At 42.9% G+C, this 17,283-nt stretch overlaps 1 protein-coding gene across 1 annotated transcript in view; it reads left to right on the forward strand.

Annotated features, from left to right (window-relative positions):
• The first annotated feature begins 7,059 nt into the window (after positions 1–7,059).
• The window catches only part of hmga2 (high mobility group AT-hook 2), a 38,414-nt gene continuing 28,190 nt past the window's right edge, over positions 7,060–17,283 (forward strand). The window contains exons 1-3 of the mRNA XM_036577564.1: positions 7,060–7,396; positions 9,301–9,387; positions 14,646–14,696. Coding sequence (XP_036433457.1) covers positions 7,280–7,396; positions 9,301–9,387; positions 14,646–14,696 — 255 coding nt within the window. The 5' untranslated portion in view covers positions 7,060–7,279. The remainder of the gene's footprint in view (positions 7,397–9,300; positions 9,388–14,645; positions 14,697–17,283) is intronic.

Below are 17,283 nucleotides of genomic sequence, written 5' to 3' on the forward strand. Positions count from 1 at the left end.
AAGAACCTTTCTGACATGGAGCCATTGGTGTGTGTGTGTGTGTGTGTGTGTGTGCATGTGTGCTGACCCTAGAATGGCACATCATCCCGCTTCCTCTCTTGGAATGCTTCCCAAATTACAGGATGAGCTCACGGAGGTTAATTTGCACTCAGACCAGCTCCCTTCACCTTCACCTCCTCAGCTCCATTAGACACATGAGAGCCTGCCGACTATGAATCGAGCAGCTCTCCCTGCTGCTCACCGGGCCGCTCCTCTCCAGCCAGCGAGGGAGTGAGAGTGAGTTCTCTCCCGCTGAGAGTGGGCCAGATGTCCGTGTCACCCCAGAAGGGAGTCAACAGGAAAAGCAGCTCAGGATGATAATTTGCGTCTCTGGTATAAAGTGACCTCTAACACTCCCTGGTCCCACCCCTCCGAGAGTGCAACTGGCTCTAGATAGCCCCATTGCCTTGTTACTTAACAGACAGTAACACTGTGTGGTCAGCAGAGTCACAGTGCCACTTCCCCCACCCAAGGCCGGCGTGTGGTCAACCATCTGGATGCATTTTCTTCCCCCTTCAGCTTCTATATTTAATTTGCTAATTTCCTAAGCAAAGATGGGGACGACTGTACCACCTCGATGCTGGAAAAGCCAAGAGGCAGTACATTGACCAAAGAAACCAAATTCACAAACAATTCGCAAATAAATTTAAATGCTTAAAAAAGTCATTCTGGTACTGACCAGTTAGTCTAGACTGCCAGTGAACTTTGTTCTTAGATCACACTGACAATGTACAGTACTGTGCAAAAGTCAGACATCACCCCTCATTTTTTAGAAGAGATATTTCTGAGAACATTACATATAAGATATTCCACTTTCATAAGGAAGGAGAGAGTCGAAGGAAAATAAGTGGAAAAAAGTCATTTGAGGTTCCAAAACTAGAGTTAACAACTGTGCAAGACCTGGTAGACCACCAAAGCTGTCTCCATCAGATAAACAGTACTTAAAGCTGTTATCTGCGGATGATGTGAGAGATAAAACAAATCAAGCTCCACTCTTGCTTCAGATCTGAACAAATCCACAGTTACACTTAAGTGGTCCTTTGTAGACGATTAATAAACTCTTAACAGATTATCAGTAACACATAAACAACATATCAGTGAAGTAGCCGTAGTGAAGCATCTGAATACACTGAAGTAAATATCTTGTAGATGTTCTGTTGATACATTACTGACATTCAGTAGATGTGTTGTTAATATGTTACTTCCATTACGCAAAACCTAACCTCACCCAACCTTACCCAAAACCAAACCCTCACCCTGGCCCTAATCCTAACCCTAACCTTAACCTCAACCCAAATCCTAATCCAACTCTCATATGTCTTTAACATATTCCTGAGAGTCTGAAAGGACCTGAAAGGACCACTCAAAATAAAATGCCACCGAATCAACAGGTGTTTCTGTCCATCCTTCCACTGTGAGAAGACAACTCAACACTATGGGCCTGAGAGACGTGTAGCTGTCAAGAAGCTCTTACTGAGAAAAAGAAACAGACAAAAATTCGTAGTAGAACTGGACATGAGACATGGAGTAAAGTTTTTGGACTGAGGAGTCTAAATTTGTTATTGGGATTGCGAGAAGCAGAAAATGCAACCAACATCTAAGACCAAACTTTGGAGGTGTTAAAAAGTATCCCTGCAGATTTCTCTGAGAAACTGAAAGCGAGTCTATAGAAAAGAACAGAAGCTGTAATGAAGGGAGAATGGACACACTAAATACTGAAGAACTGTTATTATATTTAATTATTGGGGCTTCTGTGTAATTTTCTGTTAAATATATGTTGTGAATAACTTGTACTTAATGGCTGTTTTGGCAGAAAATTAAAGATCCGGGGGGGATCCAGGGGTCTCTGAATTTTGCAGAGTACTGTGTGACAACAATAGAGAAGCAGCTCTACATTATAAAGTGAGAATAGATACTTTTTAAAACATTTTTAAAGATTAACATATGTCAGTAAAAAATATGACAGTTGTTCTGTTAAAACAGTCCAAAATTAATCTTTAAAATAAGGGTTGCAAATACAAATACAACCAAAAAAGAAGTATTGCAGAAGAACCACATTTAGTTCCCTAAAGAGACTTTTTGAGGAGGCATTTTATCAATGCAATGTGTGAATGTAGAAGAACCTTTTTAACGTTTTTAAAAGATTCTGTAGCACTTACAGCAAAACTAGTTTGCTAGAATCACATGTTCAAGACTCATTTAGGAACCGTTTAAGAGTGGCAACCCTGGCTAGTAGCCAAAATAAAACATCAAACAAATACTGCATTCAAAACAACATCAAATATTACATTATGTGGCTGATCTACAGTCTCCGATCAGTACCTCTGCCCGTGTTTCCTTTTGTTTTTCTTCTTTCTAGCCGTGCTTCTGGAGCTGAGAGACTGAAGCGAAGGGAAAGGGCTGGAACAGTTTGTGTCTGATGTGTGGCTATAGGGTCCTGGCAGACTGTTTCCATAAATGTATCTCATATGGCGGGGGGCTGCTGTAAAGGCACGGCTGGCCGGGGGTGAAACGGTTAAAAAATTGACATCGGGTGGCGAGGAGCTGTGGTTGGTCTCAAATCTTTTTAGTGTGCCATGGTGGACAAGTTCTCCCACAATTTGCCCCAGAGCACTCCCCTACTCTGTCCTGAGAGAAAAAAGAGAGAAAGAGCGAGGGGGGGTTGGGGGGGGTCTGTGTTCAACCCAAAGAATGTCCTTTGAGATGCACATGCTCCTTCTTTTTACACCCACTGAGTGCTTTGTTCCCCCTCTTCACATTTGCACTGATTTGGGTTGCAGGAGGAAAAAAAAGCTGAAAAAAATAATCACTCAGACAAATGCAGGACCACTCAGCCCCCTGTTAAACAGACACTGCAGCCGGCTTCTCTTCACGCCTCTGCTGCTCTTCCTCTGACTGATGGAAGCAGAATGATTCATAGTTTTGTCACTTTGAAGTGAAACGCACTGTTTTTGCCCGAGTCACTGTGCTTTATACTGAAGGTGTAATGGATCTTGGTGCTCGTGCTTTTCCACACTCGCGCTGCAGCCTATGCCTATTGATTGGACTCGTTTCACGCGCTCGCGCTCGCGACGCCGCTCTGTCTGCGGGGGCGGAGTCGATCGAGAGAGAGAGAGAGAGAGAGAGAGAAGAGAGAGCGGCCACATTCCTTTCAGCTCCACCTTCTTTTGGGGGGTCCAAGGGCTGTTTTTTATGAATGAACTGAATACCAACGACAAAAAATGACCCCCTCTTCTCTCTCTCTCTCTCTCACACACTCTCTCTCTCTCTCTCTCTCTCTCTCTCTCTCTCAGCACAAGCCTGAACGTCTAACGCGAAGTGGACAAACTTGTTCCCACTGCTCCTCAGAAAGAGAAAGCCATTCAGAAACGTGGAGAGCAGCAACTGGAGTGGAGAGTAAAGTAACACTGCCCCCTCCACCAACCACCACCACCACCCACCCTGTGTCCAGTTTAGTACAACGCATTTTGTTATTTAGTAGTTTTGTTTCTCATTGTTAATGCAGTCACTGAGTGGACAAGGGGACTGATAGGAAGGGCAGGAGACAGATGATTGTCTCTTAGTTCGCTTAATGTTATTGTTTTTGAGAGAAAAAAAAGCTGAAGGCAGATACATACATATATATATATATATATATATATATATATATATACCCATATACATATACATATGTATATAATGTAGGTTAGAGAGAGAGAGAGAGAGAGAATATAAATAGAGAATATATAGAATATATGTATATATCGCTGCTGATTTACCTTAATGTAAGTCAATGGAACCAGACTTTTTTAAGTAATTTTGAGCCGTTTCTTTTGGTCCATTCATCATGAAATTAATACACAATATAAAGGTCAACAGGTATTTTCAAATTATGTCAAAAAACTGAAAAACGGAGTTACAAGGTTTTGTCTCGACAGCAGCCATATACTACATACATATAATAAGTAAACTAACGGCTGAATATGTGCCCTAACCAACTGCTGATTTCTCATCTCCTTTATGTCTTTCACCACTTTCACCCATCCCTTATATATTTATGTACCTTTTACTGTCATTTGCTCACTTCTCATTCCTGCATTCTGACATAAACTGCTATTACTGTTCCATAAACTGATTTGACTCCAGTTACACTGTTGAAATTCATTTAGTTTATTTATTTAACCAATTTATTTACAATTTATTCTTAGCTAAAAATACATAGTAAAACCTAGATACTATTTCAATTGACTAGCACTAAGTTCTCATCTGATTGCTAATAAAGCCAACTATAGCCTGTATCCTAAACTGAGCAGCCACTGTGGTGAGGATACAGCATGCTGACTGAGCTAGGAATAGTAAGACTGGTCTAAGTAAAAGAATGAGTAATGGTGTTTGAATTTTGCAAGTGTAATCTTTTAATTGTAAACGTTCGCTGTCATAGCTATATCACAGCCTATAGAATGTGTGTTGCATTCCTGTACATCTTGAGTCAAAGTCGCTCTGCAGCGTCTCATACAAAGCTAAACATAGTGGGCTGTTAAATCTTCCAAAACTCTCAAGGTCCAGACTTTGGTGTTCTCATAGCAAGTTATCCCATGATGTAGATAGATGACTAGTTTAAATGAGTTTTAAATGCCCGGTGAGTAAAAGTATCCATTGACTTTGAACACTGAATACATTTGAGTATATTACTACCAAACCCAGCCCTAACTTTAGAGAGCCCGTACTTCACATTTTTACATGACCATTTTAAAGCCTCTCTTTATCCATTACAATTAAACAGACTGTTTTTGTTACTGTTCCTTTAAGACTGAGTTATGTAAATGAGCTGCACTCTAATTGTATTATTCCTCATTCAAAAAGCAGACCAGGCTGCAACACTCCTTATAACTTCAAAGCGAAATGGTGGAGCAAAACTGCTGACTAGGCAGATATATGTAAATGTGCTGTTTGTTGTGACATCACACAAACAATAAATGGACTGTTTTTGCAGTTTAGTGTCCATATATGGACTGTATGGATCGGGGAGTGAATGGTATAGGTTTCATTTTGAATTAAGTTTACATTCTACTTTTTTATGGTGAAATTTCATATTCAGTGATATGGCCCCTTTAAGCTTGGGAACCAAAAGGAAGTCTTTGGCTATTTTATTTGTTCAAGTAAAAAACTGCCCCCCCTCACAGGGCTCAACACACACACACATACACACACTTAGTTGATTGGCTTGGTGATAAACTTTTGTTTGAGTGATTTAACCAGTTAATTCATACATTTCATTATATTCTGTAATATTTAGACAACCCATTCCAGCTTATTCCACGCTCATACGGTTCAAGTCCAGCCCGGCCGCCTGCTCGTGCTGGCGGTTGCGCGGTGTGTCGCTCCTCGCGGGCAGATCGTGGGAAAGCGGCTGCACGTAAAGGCCGTTTTTTTCCTCCTGGCCGCTGTTGTTCTTGTGTAATTGATCTCACTGCATGTCGATGGGCGGAAACTTCAAAGCTCGGAGGCCTGCTGGAGCTGGAGGCCCGTGCGCAGGCGCGGGAACGGGGGCGCGCTTGCAGCCGCCATCACGCGGCCTGCGCGCTCTCGCATTCCGTATAGGGAAGAACAGACTGGAGTTAAAGCACAGCAGCATTAATTACAGCTAATTGGGCCACAGTATATAAAACATACCCAGCAGACAGAACTACTCTGATACATCTGACTGTGTTAGCCATGCGGGCAGTTTATATAGGAAGAAAAACGCTTCGCTGTTTTTCATATAGAACAGTTTATATTGTTTGATGGCTTTGGAATTTTAGGGCTGCAAGGCACGAGACTCTATACGGTCCAGTGGAAATGAAGATTAATTTAAAGCGTGATAAAGTTGTCCGGCTTTAGTTAAAAAAACATATACTGATATGTGATATAAATGATGTGAAGTGTTGAGCTCGCTGGATTCAAACAGGTACATCACTTCAATTAGAATAAAACATTAAATCAACGCGATTATTATTATATATATTTTTAAGTACTGTAAACTGAAATGCTCCTATGTAATATTTTTTATTGATCTGAAAATGACATCGAAGAAAAAAACCCAACACTTTTTTCAGTGCACTTCAAAACGATAAGCCTAATATTACAGACAGAATTATTGGAATATATTTTAACTGTGTACGTTTCTGGAACGAGTTGTATGAAAACGGTCACTCAAGTGGACCCTCTGTAGTCCAGAGCGCTATGAGCAGGCGGTGTAAAGGAGCGCGGTAATTGTGAAAGTGGCTTTTTCTCTCCGTGTCTCTTTAACCCCGCTGGACGGGCTCCACTAACAAGAATGGTGCAAGACACGTGAGTTTGGCTCGCTGTGCTCTCTCCTCTTAGCGCCGCAGAATTTCTCATGTTTTCTATGGCAGCCGTCCAGTTCTTCTCTCTCTCTCTCTCTCTCTCTCTTTTTGCACCTCTTTGTGCCCCCTGTCTCCCCCCTCTCCTCTCCATGTTATCCACCCACGGGGAAAAGTGATTTTGGTCTCTTTCTTCTGGTGTTTAATGTATAAATACATCCACAGCTCAGCCTCGTCCACTCACTGCGCTTATTTCCATGTGGGCAGCGAGGGCAGAGTTTCTTGCGCGCTTTATTTATTTGTATTTATTTATTTTCCTCTAATGAGTCAGTGTACAGACCGTCTGAGCCCTGCAGACCGCTGGCTGAAGCCTCTGTCCGTCTGTCCGTCCGAGCGCGCGCCCGAGCCTCCGAGAGGAATCTTTCGTTAGGGCTCACGCTCTGCACTGAAATCGCCATCGATTACGAGCTGATTTTTACTACTAAATCCACCCCCATCCAACCCACTTCTCAACAGGACGCTCTCTCTCTGTCTCTCTCTCTCTCTCTCTCTCTCTCTCTCTCTCTCTCTCTCACACACACACACACACTCACTCATTCTTTTTTCCTCCTCTGTGCCAAATAGGCTAGCCTGCTCAACCGGGCAGCACGTGCTTTCTTCACTCACTTTGCATCCCACCTCACCTGAACTTTTTTTTCTTTCCTAAATTATCTTTTGTTTTTTGTTTTTTTTTTTCACCCACAGCACACCCCCTCACCACCTTCCTCCTCCTCCTTCACCACCACCACCTCCTCCTCCTCCTCCTCCTCCACCTCCTCCTCTCTCGTATTCCGCCAGCAGGACGTCCGGTGCTGCGCGAGTCATAGCCCGTGCTGCGGGGAACGGACGGACGGCGCACGAGGGGATTTCTTGCACCCGCTTCGCTCCCAGGTCACGAGATGAGCGCGCGCGGAGAGGAAGGCGGCGGCAGCGAAGAGGCTTCTGGCTCTCAGGAGCAGCCCGGCCCTGCAGAGCCTCCCAAGAGGGGACCCGGCAGACCGAGGAAGCCGCAGCAGGTCAGTGGAGCTCGAGCTTTTTTCGGGGTTTGATTTCTGCTGCACGCGGTCTGCGCGCGTCTGTTTACACGCGCCTGGATTCGTAGCGTTCTTACGTGCAAAGCGCGTCTCGGCTTGCAATGCATTCACGAGGAAAGTGCACGCCGCGCGACGTATAGGCTTTCGGTTAGCGCGCGCCGGTTGCCGTTTAGAGCCATTTTAACTTTTCTTTTTTTTTAAAAGCTTTATGCACGCGCGGTACTTTCCGAAAAAAAAACGCCCAAAACGTGCAGACGTGAGCTCCTGTCGCGCTCGCGCACGCTGCCGCCGTTCAGCAGTGCAGCGCCGCTGCGAATAAACCGACGAGCTCGTGCGCGGCGCTGGGGGAACGGCGCGCGGGATGGCGGTGCGGGGCGAGCTGCGTGTTTCCTACCGGGTCTTTTTTTAGCAAACTGTGTGGATTTTGAGTAACTTCGTTACTGCAGCGCCTGCGACCCCTGTGACCAAAGCGCGACCTCTCGCTCCGTAACGGCTTCAGCAGACCTGTTGAACGCGCGTTCGCCGCTGATAGGAGCTGAAGCCCGCTAAGCTCTGCCAGCGCAGAGAGGCTGAACATGCAGTCTGGGTTCGTACTAGCAACGCTGGGAGAAACGCCGGCTTAAAAAGACTCGACTGACCGTCGTAAGGAAGAACAGAGTGAATCAGGCTTTCACTCGTGATTGCAAACCGCCTGCACGAGATGGTGGAAGGATGAGGAGCCGACAGTGCAGAAACGAGCGCGTGAAAAAACTCGACCAATTAAAACAATGCAAATGCAGAGACAATAGCATTTCTTATTATACTTAGATTTAATCTGTAATACAGACGTGAGCATCGTGGATGATCTGCAGCAATGATATTGAACAGACTACTATGTGTAGTATCATATTTAGTTGAATTTGGAAATGGAAAATAACAATTTACTTAATATTTAAGTTAATAATTGACTTAATTGACATGCTTTCAACTAGGCTTGGATAAATGTGCAGAATACAATTTTCGGTCTCACTTTATTTGGACAGTCCACTATAGTCCCCTATAGATTGTCTACAGATGTTCAAATTGTTAACAAACTGTCTGTTGAAGCGCAGTTGATTCAAAACAGTGGTGGGTTTAGGGTTAGGATTTGCACCAGGGTTAGGGTTGGATTTAGGTTTTGGGTTGAGGGTAAGGTTAGGGTTAGAGCCATGTCTAGAGTTAGGTAGGGTTAGGATTAGAGCCATGTCTAGAGTTAAAGAAAATTATTGTCAATTTAGTAGATATTTAGTTGATTGTAACTTGAAAGTAAATTAAGTATCTACAAAGCATCTAAAGTGGACCGTTCAAATAAAGTGTTACCTAATTTTCTCTTATAAATAGAAAACATGATCACTAGGCAAAATAAGTATATAAACAAGGTGAAAAAATAAATATGTTCTGCACATTTGTCCATTGCCACCAAGCCTAGCTGAAAGCAAGTCAATTAAGTCAATTATTAAATTAAATATGAAGTTAATTCTAAACACTTCGTGTATAATACTATTGTCTTTTGGACTGCTAATGTATTTATATGAGAAACAATCCCATATTATTACTTACTGGTTATTCTTATTTATTCATAAATGAACTTTGACTACACTCACGCATACAACCCCCTCTTCAGACACGTGTGCAAAACCTTTGTCCGTCTCTTTGGTCTTGATTCATAAATAGGAGAGCTCTGGTTAAATGAGTGCATTGTTGAAAAAAAAAAGGGCCATGTCTTCTCTGGCCTGGCCTGGCCTGGCCTGGCCTGGCCTGGGTTGGGTTGGGTTGAGTAGTGGGCAGGGGAGAGCAGGGTGCTTGTTGTTGGGGGTGGCTTTGTTTCCTGTCCTCACAGTCCTGCGTTCACCTTCTCTTCTCCTCAGGAACCCACGGGCGAGCCTGTCCCCAAACGACCGAGGGGCCGCCCCAAAGGAAGCAAGAACAAGGGCCCCTCCAAAGCAGCGCAGAAGGTGAGAAGCAGACTACTGCTGCACACCTCCACAGCCTCGCAAAACACACATGCATCAGCTCCTGTGGCACCTCATTCACCGCCGGTTAAGTGTGAAAACACAACACGCTGTTTTTTCCTCTCGTGCATTCATGTTTTCGTGCGTGCTGTGTCCTGATGTGCCTCACTTGGCTTTATTGATAAAGAAGAATGAATGACTTGACTTTTGTAAGGGCTTTTGTAAATCAGACAGTACTCGCAACTGAAGTTTAAAGGCATGTGGGAAATGTTAACAAGCTGTTCATGTATGTGTGTGGTATGGGAACGTCTCAGTTGGAAAGCTTCAGTGGCATGTTTACAGGTGGGCAGAGGACTCAGTCCAGTGTGCAGTGAGCTGCGTCCACCTTTGCATGTTTCATCATGCAGCCCTACGTACCTGATGCACCCCACCAGACATACATTTCATACATACATGTAAACATGAATATACACCCAGTTTGCTGTTGCGTCTCCAGTGCCACAGTTTATGACTTGATATCATTTTAAAAAACGCTTTACTGAAGGGCAGCATTTATAAGGCTGCATGACACCTTCATGAGCCTTTCAACTGACATAAGCCTACATTTACAAAGGCATATTCTAACAAGCGTCAATAATAATACAGGCCTTTGTCAATTCTGATGCAGTTTCACCTCAGCAAGTGTTATTTCAATGCTTGTTGGAATAAGCCTTTATAAATGTCTGTACATGTTTATGTCAGGTGCCATAAAGGGATTATGTTGGAATTGTATAGCCTTATAAAGGTTGCCCTTCAGTAAAGTGTTACCAAAAAGGCCTATGATCTTAAAAATAACAGTGCCAAGCAGGCTTCTTTGGATGCCACGGAACCACTTTCAGTTGAGTGGGTTCAGTTACGTTTTTTTAAAGAACTTTCCACTGAAAGGTCCTTTAGGGAATCCAAAAGTGGTTCTTCTGTGGCATCAATCCAAAGAACGCTTTGTCACCTTTATTTTTAATCAATCATTTTTAAAGTCACTTGGTGTTAAAATCGCACCAAGACCTCTAAAAGCAGAATCAGCTCTCTAGGGCAGCCACTGATGAAGTCATTAACATTTCCCTCTTTTTTTGCCTGTGTGGTCTGATCTGGACTGTTGTAAGTGGGAAGTTCCCCCCCGACATCAACTGCAATCTTTGGTTTAAAAGTATTAGTGTGTGATTCTCATCTGCAAGCCATGGGGGGAGTTTGGATGTCTTCATTTATCTGCTGGTGGTAGGAGAGGGGTGGGGTGGTGGGATCAGCCTCTGTTAATGACTCGCTGACAGCTCGGCTTGCTCTCTTCCGCATTAAGGTACCACTGTAAACAGTCACGGGCCCGCTTTTGAAAAGCCCAAGCACTTTTCTGCCACCATAATCCTGTTTCATCTCATTTGGCGTTGTTATGATAAACAGTGCGTAGATAAATCTGCTAAGATGAAAGGAGTCGAAATCGCCAAGGCGCCTGACTAGGAACACTTTTCACAAGGTTTGCTCTCCCACCCCGAATCAATCATCCTCATCGGCTCCTACCGCTTTAATGATTGAACTGAAGTGTTCGTCCCCGGGTTTAAAAGCACTGCTCCTCGCTCTGACCCCCAAACTGTTGCCCAAACTCTGCTGGCTAAACCAAACAGAGGAGAGACTCAACCTGGGGGATTCTTAAGCGTAGTTAAGGGCCTGATATGTGTAAAGGAACATAGACTGACATGAGCACCCAGTGATCTTCTATATGAAACTCTGTGTATGATCAAGCCATTGATTCTTTGAAGATTTCACTATGGACGTATTTGTGCCACTGCAACATAGTTAAAACTTGTTTGAGACTGTTAATCTTTCAGAAAGATTTGAATCCAAATTACTACTATTTAAAAATAAGAGTACCAAAAAGATTCTTTGGAGTGATGCTAAAGAAGAACCAGTTTTGATTCCATTTAGAACCTTTCAATAGATGGTTCTCAATTGAACCCACCAAACTGAAACGTTATTTAGGGAAACAATAATGGTGCTATGATGGCGCTCCAGAGATTCCTTTTTGGCACTATTAGTTTAACGAGTTTATTTACAATTTGCCCTCCAGACCTTTAGAACGATTCGAATCAAAAATAGTTCTTCAACTGCTTCTTAAAGACTTTAAGTATAAAGTCACCTAAAAGGATTCTTTGGATGCTGTAGAAGAACCATGTTTGATTCCCTTAAGAACCCCAATGGATGTACCTTTAAAAAATGCAGCTGATACCACTCAATTGAAAGGTTCTTGAGGGAACCAAGAATGGTTCCTTTATGACATTACTCCAAAGAACCCTTTTTGCAACTTTATTTTTAATAGTCTAATTATGATTTGAATCTAGTCTTTTATAAAGACTTGAATCCATCTTTGCATTTGTCTAAAACGCAGTTGCCTTCCTCCAGTAGCCCTGCCATTCACAGCTCTTAATTACCAAAGTACTGCTCCAAAATATAGACTGTATCATATGAACAGGCCAGGCTAAATCTGGAAGGATGACCTGGCTGGTTGTTAACACAGTCTTATCCACGTTCAGAAAGCCAGCAGTTACCACACACTCTGATCATCTGCTCAATACATTGGCCCCTAATGAAGAGCTGGAATATTTTCCATAGAGCGGTCATTGTTGAACTTGATACAATGGACTCGGGGGCTAATTTTAAACCCTCCCTTCACAAAATGGGGTCTGGCAGGGCAAGTCCAGCTCGCTCTGCCTCTCCCCCCAACAACCTCTGCACCCTTAATGAGCAATAGTCCCTCTCCTTCACAAACGCATGCCATTGTGTCCTCGTGTCAGAGTGGGGTGAGTGAGTGCGTAGAGATCTGCTCGAAGCTGGCCGCTAGGCGTGCGCATGAAGTAGGCACAAGGCTGGGCTGCAGGGCTGGACGAGACACGCAGAAGCAGCTATGATTAATTGATCAAGGGGTAGGTTTACAGACCATTAAATATCCTGATTAAAAATGCAGCATCCCAAACCAAGAGCTGGGTAAGGAGACACAGATTGGCCAGAGAGAGACACATGCAGAAAGACAGACAGGGACGGACGCATGGAGGGACGAACAAAAAAGGCAAAGAGAGGCCTAAGGCCTGTTGGTGACCCAATGACTACCTTCTTGGGTTAAGGTTCGAACTGAAGAATACAGTTAACAGCTGATGATAAATGATAAATCATAAAATGAGACTAGCCATCCTCTGGCTTCAGAATTTGATATGCCATGTCTAAAGCATGCAAGTTGTATGAGTTAGCGAAGCGGTCAGATGTGAAGTGAAGCGTTAAGGTGATTGGCAGTTGCAGTCAGACCAGGGATGAGCCCGAGGAGGCTGTCTCCTCTCTCGAAGCTCAGCCATGGTGATTCCCGTGACACTCAGGTTAATGTTTCGCCTGCGCGGCTGGGCCTTTGCTGAGGACTGGGATAAAGCGTCCTTGGGGTATTTAAAACAAACTGCGGTTGTTGGAGGAGCGGTAACGCGAGTCGCCATAATGCTACCCTTACACAGTCAGAGAAAGAATACCGAAGCACGCAGGGCTGAACCCGTCACATACAACATTGATCACTCTTTACACTATTTGTTCACGCTGTCCGATAGACTAGGAGGAATGTATAAAATGTTGCCACTTTTAAAAGATTCAGAGTTGAACCTCCTCTTATTTCATTCAGTCATGTTGTAAGCTTCATGAACAGAGTGATACTGTTCTGGTCTGACCACAGAAAGTGGCCACCACTGTGGAATGTATTTAAAGCAGCACTGTATAAGATTCCTTTGTTCAAATTGAAAGAAGTAGCATAACTTAGTCAACTAAAATATGGTGTCCATGCACTGCTATGAGTGACCGTGTAAAGCCTGAAATAGTAATTTAGGTGTCGGGTTGAATTTCGCAGGAGTTTTTCAGGTCACGTTATACGTCTTTACATGTTAACATCGCGCACACACAGGCTCAAAAAGAAGCTCCAGCTCAATGTTTAGATCTCAAATGCAAAATCAACAGTATACTGATGAAGATATGATGATGATAACAAGTGTTGACAAAGTTCTCCTTAAATACTCTTTTTAATGTGCTCACAATCCTCAGATTCTTTTATTTCACAAAATATCTTCCACATGTTGCGTGCAGTGATGCATTTCCACCAGAGAGAAACTTACATGATGTAGCTTTAAGAAATCTACATAAGTAAGCCCTGAGTACCTTCAGTATTGGTTTGTACCTTTCCAGATTTGGTGTACTGCTCACATCGGTGCGCCATCTTTGACACCTGTCCTTCCTCAGTCGTTCGCAGAATTCATAGATGTTTGATGATTTGGATAAGGTTTCTTGCAGGGCTGTGAATGACAAAAGGCTGCAGCCAGCGAGAGCACTTTATATCCTATCAATTATTGACATGCGTCTTGTCTTGTTAATTGTCTTCAACTGCGACAGCAGGGCACATATTCGCAGCTTTACAAGTCACCTAACAGGGTAAGAGCCTTCTGGCTCCAAAGAACAGTTTCAGCTCAGCTAACAGAGTGGAAGACTTTCACATCATAGAAGCTGCTACCAATATCATTTATCCAATCCACAAAGTCAGAAGGGTGCGGCTCTATAGTTTTCTGTTGTAGTATGAAACTCAAATTAGATTATTCAGCCTTAAAAAACAACACGAGAGCGGTAGGTATTCAGTGTTGCATTTCAGTACATCCTATAAACACAAGCTAAATATTTCTTTCTCCTGCTGAAATTTCTCACAAGCTTAGGTCGAACATCTGAGGCAAAACGAGATGAGACAATTAAACCTCATGCTTATATCAACTTTAAACTGATGAAAGAAATCTCAGAAATCCTAGATATTCCATATCAGTGCCTGGCCATTACTGAGTGGTCCATAGTGTGATCCAAACCCCATAACTGTCCGTCACGCTCCTTATCTGGACCGTGGGCCTGCTGATAATGGTCCTCTCATTTACACGTGAATGGCATAAAATTCCTCCAGTGAAATATTATGCTGCCCAGGCTGGGAAAAAACCTCTGTGCACTCACAGCAACATAGACAGCTCCTTGTCAGAGGCCTGGATATACCTTACACAGCCAAGCACCAGTTGGTGCTGCTCGGCTAAAAGACAAGAAGCCCCCTATTCACTGTCCTTCTGTAAAATGTTCAGTACAATGTGGAACGTCAAGCTAAACTTGGTTTCTGGCATGTTATGCATATTGGTACTTGATAAAAATGAATGGCGCTAATTCGTATTTGTTGATGTTCACAGAAAGCTGAGACCACAGGGGAGAAGAGACCCAGAGGAAGACCAAGGAAATGGGTAGGCTCTTCTTTTACCATCTCTAATTTAACTGTACAGCAGACAACAGTAATCAGAGAGCAATTGCCAAAAAAGTTGTGCTCATATCAAATGAGCTCACTAACAATAAAAATTAAACCAAGAATTGTGTTTGGTTACACTCTTTCTGAATGGTTCTTGGCCGAAATGGATGGTTCAGGGACAAATCTTTATGCTATTATGCTCATCTGATTTACAAAAATGGTCTTTTTTAAAGAACAATCCATTGAAAGGTTATTTAGAACTTTTAGCACCTTTATTTTTACGAGTGTACCAACCAAAAACAGCCTTCACAAAGTCTGAGCGAAGACTTTTCATGAATAGTTCATAATAGTTTATAAATATCACAGCTGATTCCGTACTCAGAATCACAGCATACCTATTTCTCTAGTTATTATAGTTTGTTTTGAACAACACATTAAATGTAATATAAACTTCTTGGTTATCATTAGATTTCAATGGACGCTGGCAGCTATATTGATCATGCGGTTTTAAATACACTATGGGCATGTTCAGGGGCCCAGATTAGACCTAGTCATGGACTAAAAGGATTTTCTTCAATGGGGAATCGCCATCAATCACTGCAATTTAATCCAGGGCTAGGCTTAAGGCTGTGCCTGGGAAAGCACCGCAGACTTTCTACTCAGCCTCACCGCTGCTTGCTTGCTCGTCGCTGTGTGCTTAACGAGATTGTGCAAATGTTTGTGTTATCAGTTAAAGAAAATGTTTAGACTTCACGCTGACCACAGCTACACTTCAGTAATTCCATAGATAGCTTAAAAACCGTGTGTGTTTATCAGCCCGTAAGTGACATGTTTGATTGATGGCCCTGTAGGGAGAGCCGCGGGCAGTTAAAAGTGCCACCAGGAAAACAGTCGCAGATATGAGGGAATGGGAATTTTCTGTAGGCTGAGCGCTCCCTCTCTTTCCCTCTCTCGCTCTCTTTGTGTGTCCTTGTGGTTTTTCTCCTCAGGCCAGCAGACCACCAAACTAACTTGAAAGATTCAGAAGTGTGTAGAAACATGTTTGGTAGGCCTGGGCCTACCCATATTGATCACAGCCCACACAATCAGATAGGAAAAAATCATTTATTAAGCTGCATTTTTCTAAGATAAATTTGTGTTCTGTGACTGCTGTCATTATATTATGGCCGTCATTATATTATATTATGCTGTCATTATATTATATTATTTAAATCATTATGCTCTCCACATCCAATTGACCATGGATGTGCAAGGTATGCTATCCGCCATTGCCTCAAGAAATGTTCTTCAGTTCTTTATCAGTACACCAGTGTTTGAATTTGCTGCTCCACCTGCGATTATATGCTTTTCCCATCCCCAAGAGAGTAGAGTACGTCATTTGCTATTCATTTCCAAAGCCAAAAACAAACTTTAAAAAGTCGTCGACGGTGGTCTGTGAGTTTGGTTTTTTGCTCTTTTACTACAAAAGCTGAAATGGGCTATAGTCAAAATGTCAAAGCAAATGTCTACCTCAATGCAACAAGTCATCATACATGACTGAAGACATAAATTGTCCATGAACACTTTTCACACTGGTTGTGGTAGAATACTTTAGCCTAGGATGATTAGGTTTAGGTTTTAAGTTTGCTGTAATGTTTTTCCTCAACATGTTATCTTCATTGTGCAAAAGTTGTACCTGTGGTGAGTGGACACATGCTTTATATGCAGTGTTAGTCGTGTTTATGTGAATCTTGGTTTGTCATTGAAGTGTACACAATCTCACTATTATTTTTTATCACTGTAGGGCGGAATCGTTTTAATTGGTAGAGTGATGACTACACTGTTGTCAGTTATAGGCTATGGCCTGATGTTATGACGTTGCAGGATGTAGTGAGTTTGAAAATCACATCTACCAAGTTATCAATGAAATGATTTGTTTGTTACAAACTTGTGTTGAGCAAGTGGGAACTGCTGTGTCAGCAGGATGAGTGTAATGCGCGATGTATCTTCTCACCAGTCGCATCAAGTAGAATGGGGTCGAGTGTGCCTTAAGAAGTATTTCGTCCACTGGCGACTATCATGGGATCCATTGCTGATTATTTCATGTCAGCCTAGAGACATGTTTGCATTTGTCATGTTATGAGGTCACTGTTAAATGAAGATTAAACCATTAAACAAGTATTACAATTTCTCTCCCTGCTGCAGCATTGCAGTCATTTGTGGACAATTGAGCAGTTACATCCCTGCTTGCATTCATATCTATTACAGAAACTTGGACTAGTGAGTTGGAATGATCTATTCTACAGAGAAATGAGTGCATTTGTATTGGAGGAAAACATGACCCGGCTTACTGTATCATCCAGGAATGCGATTTGGGTCACATGTGAGCTGAGCAGATCCAAAACACCCTTCGCTTTCATGTGTCTGGCCACCCCCATTTTAACTAGCATTGTAAAGCACTTCTTAGTATTTGAAAGTCTGTGCATGTGTCATAACTTTAATATGAGTTGAAAAGATGAAGGTGCTTGGCTGTGAGATGTGCTTGTAGGGGGTTACGACTGCTCTCCTCCACCCAACAGCAGAATGGGCGCATGGCGAGGCTGGGG

This window comes from Colossoma macropomum, unplaced genomic scaffold (assembly GCF_904425465.1).
Source record: "Colossoma macropomum unplaced genomic scaffold, Colossoma_macropomum, whole genome shotgun sequence".
Lineage (NCBI taxonomy): Eukaryota > Metazoa > Chordata > Actinopteri > Characiformes > Serrasalmidae > Colossoma > Colossoma macropomum.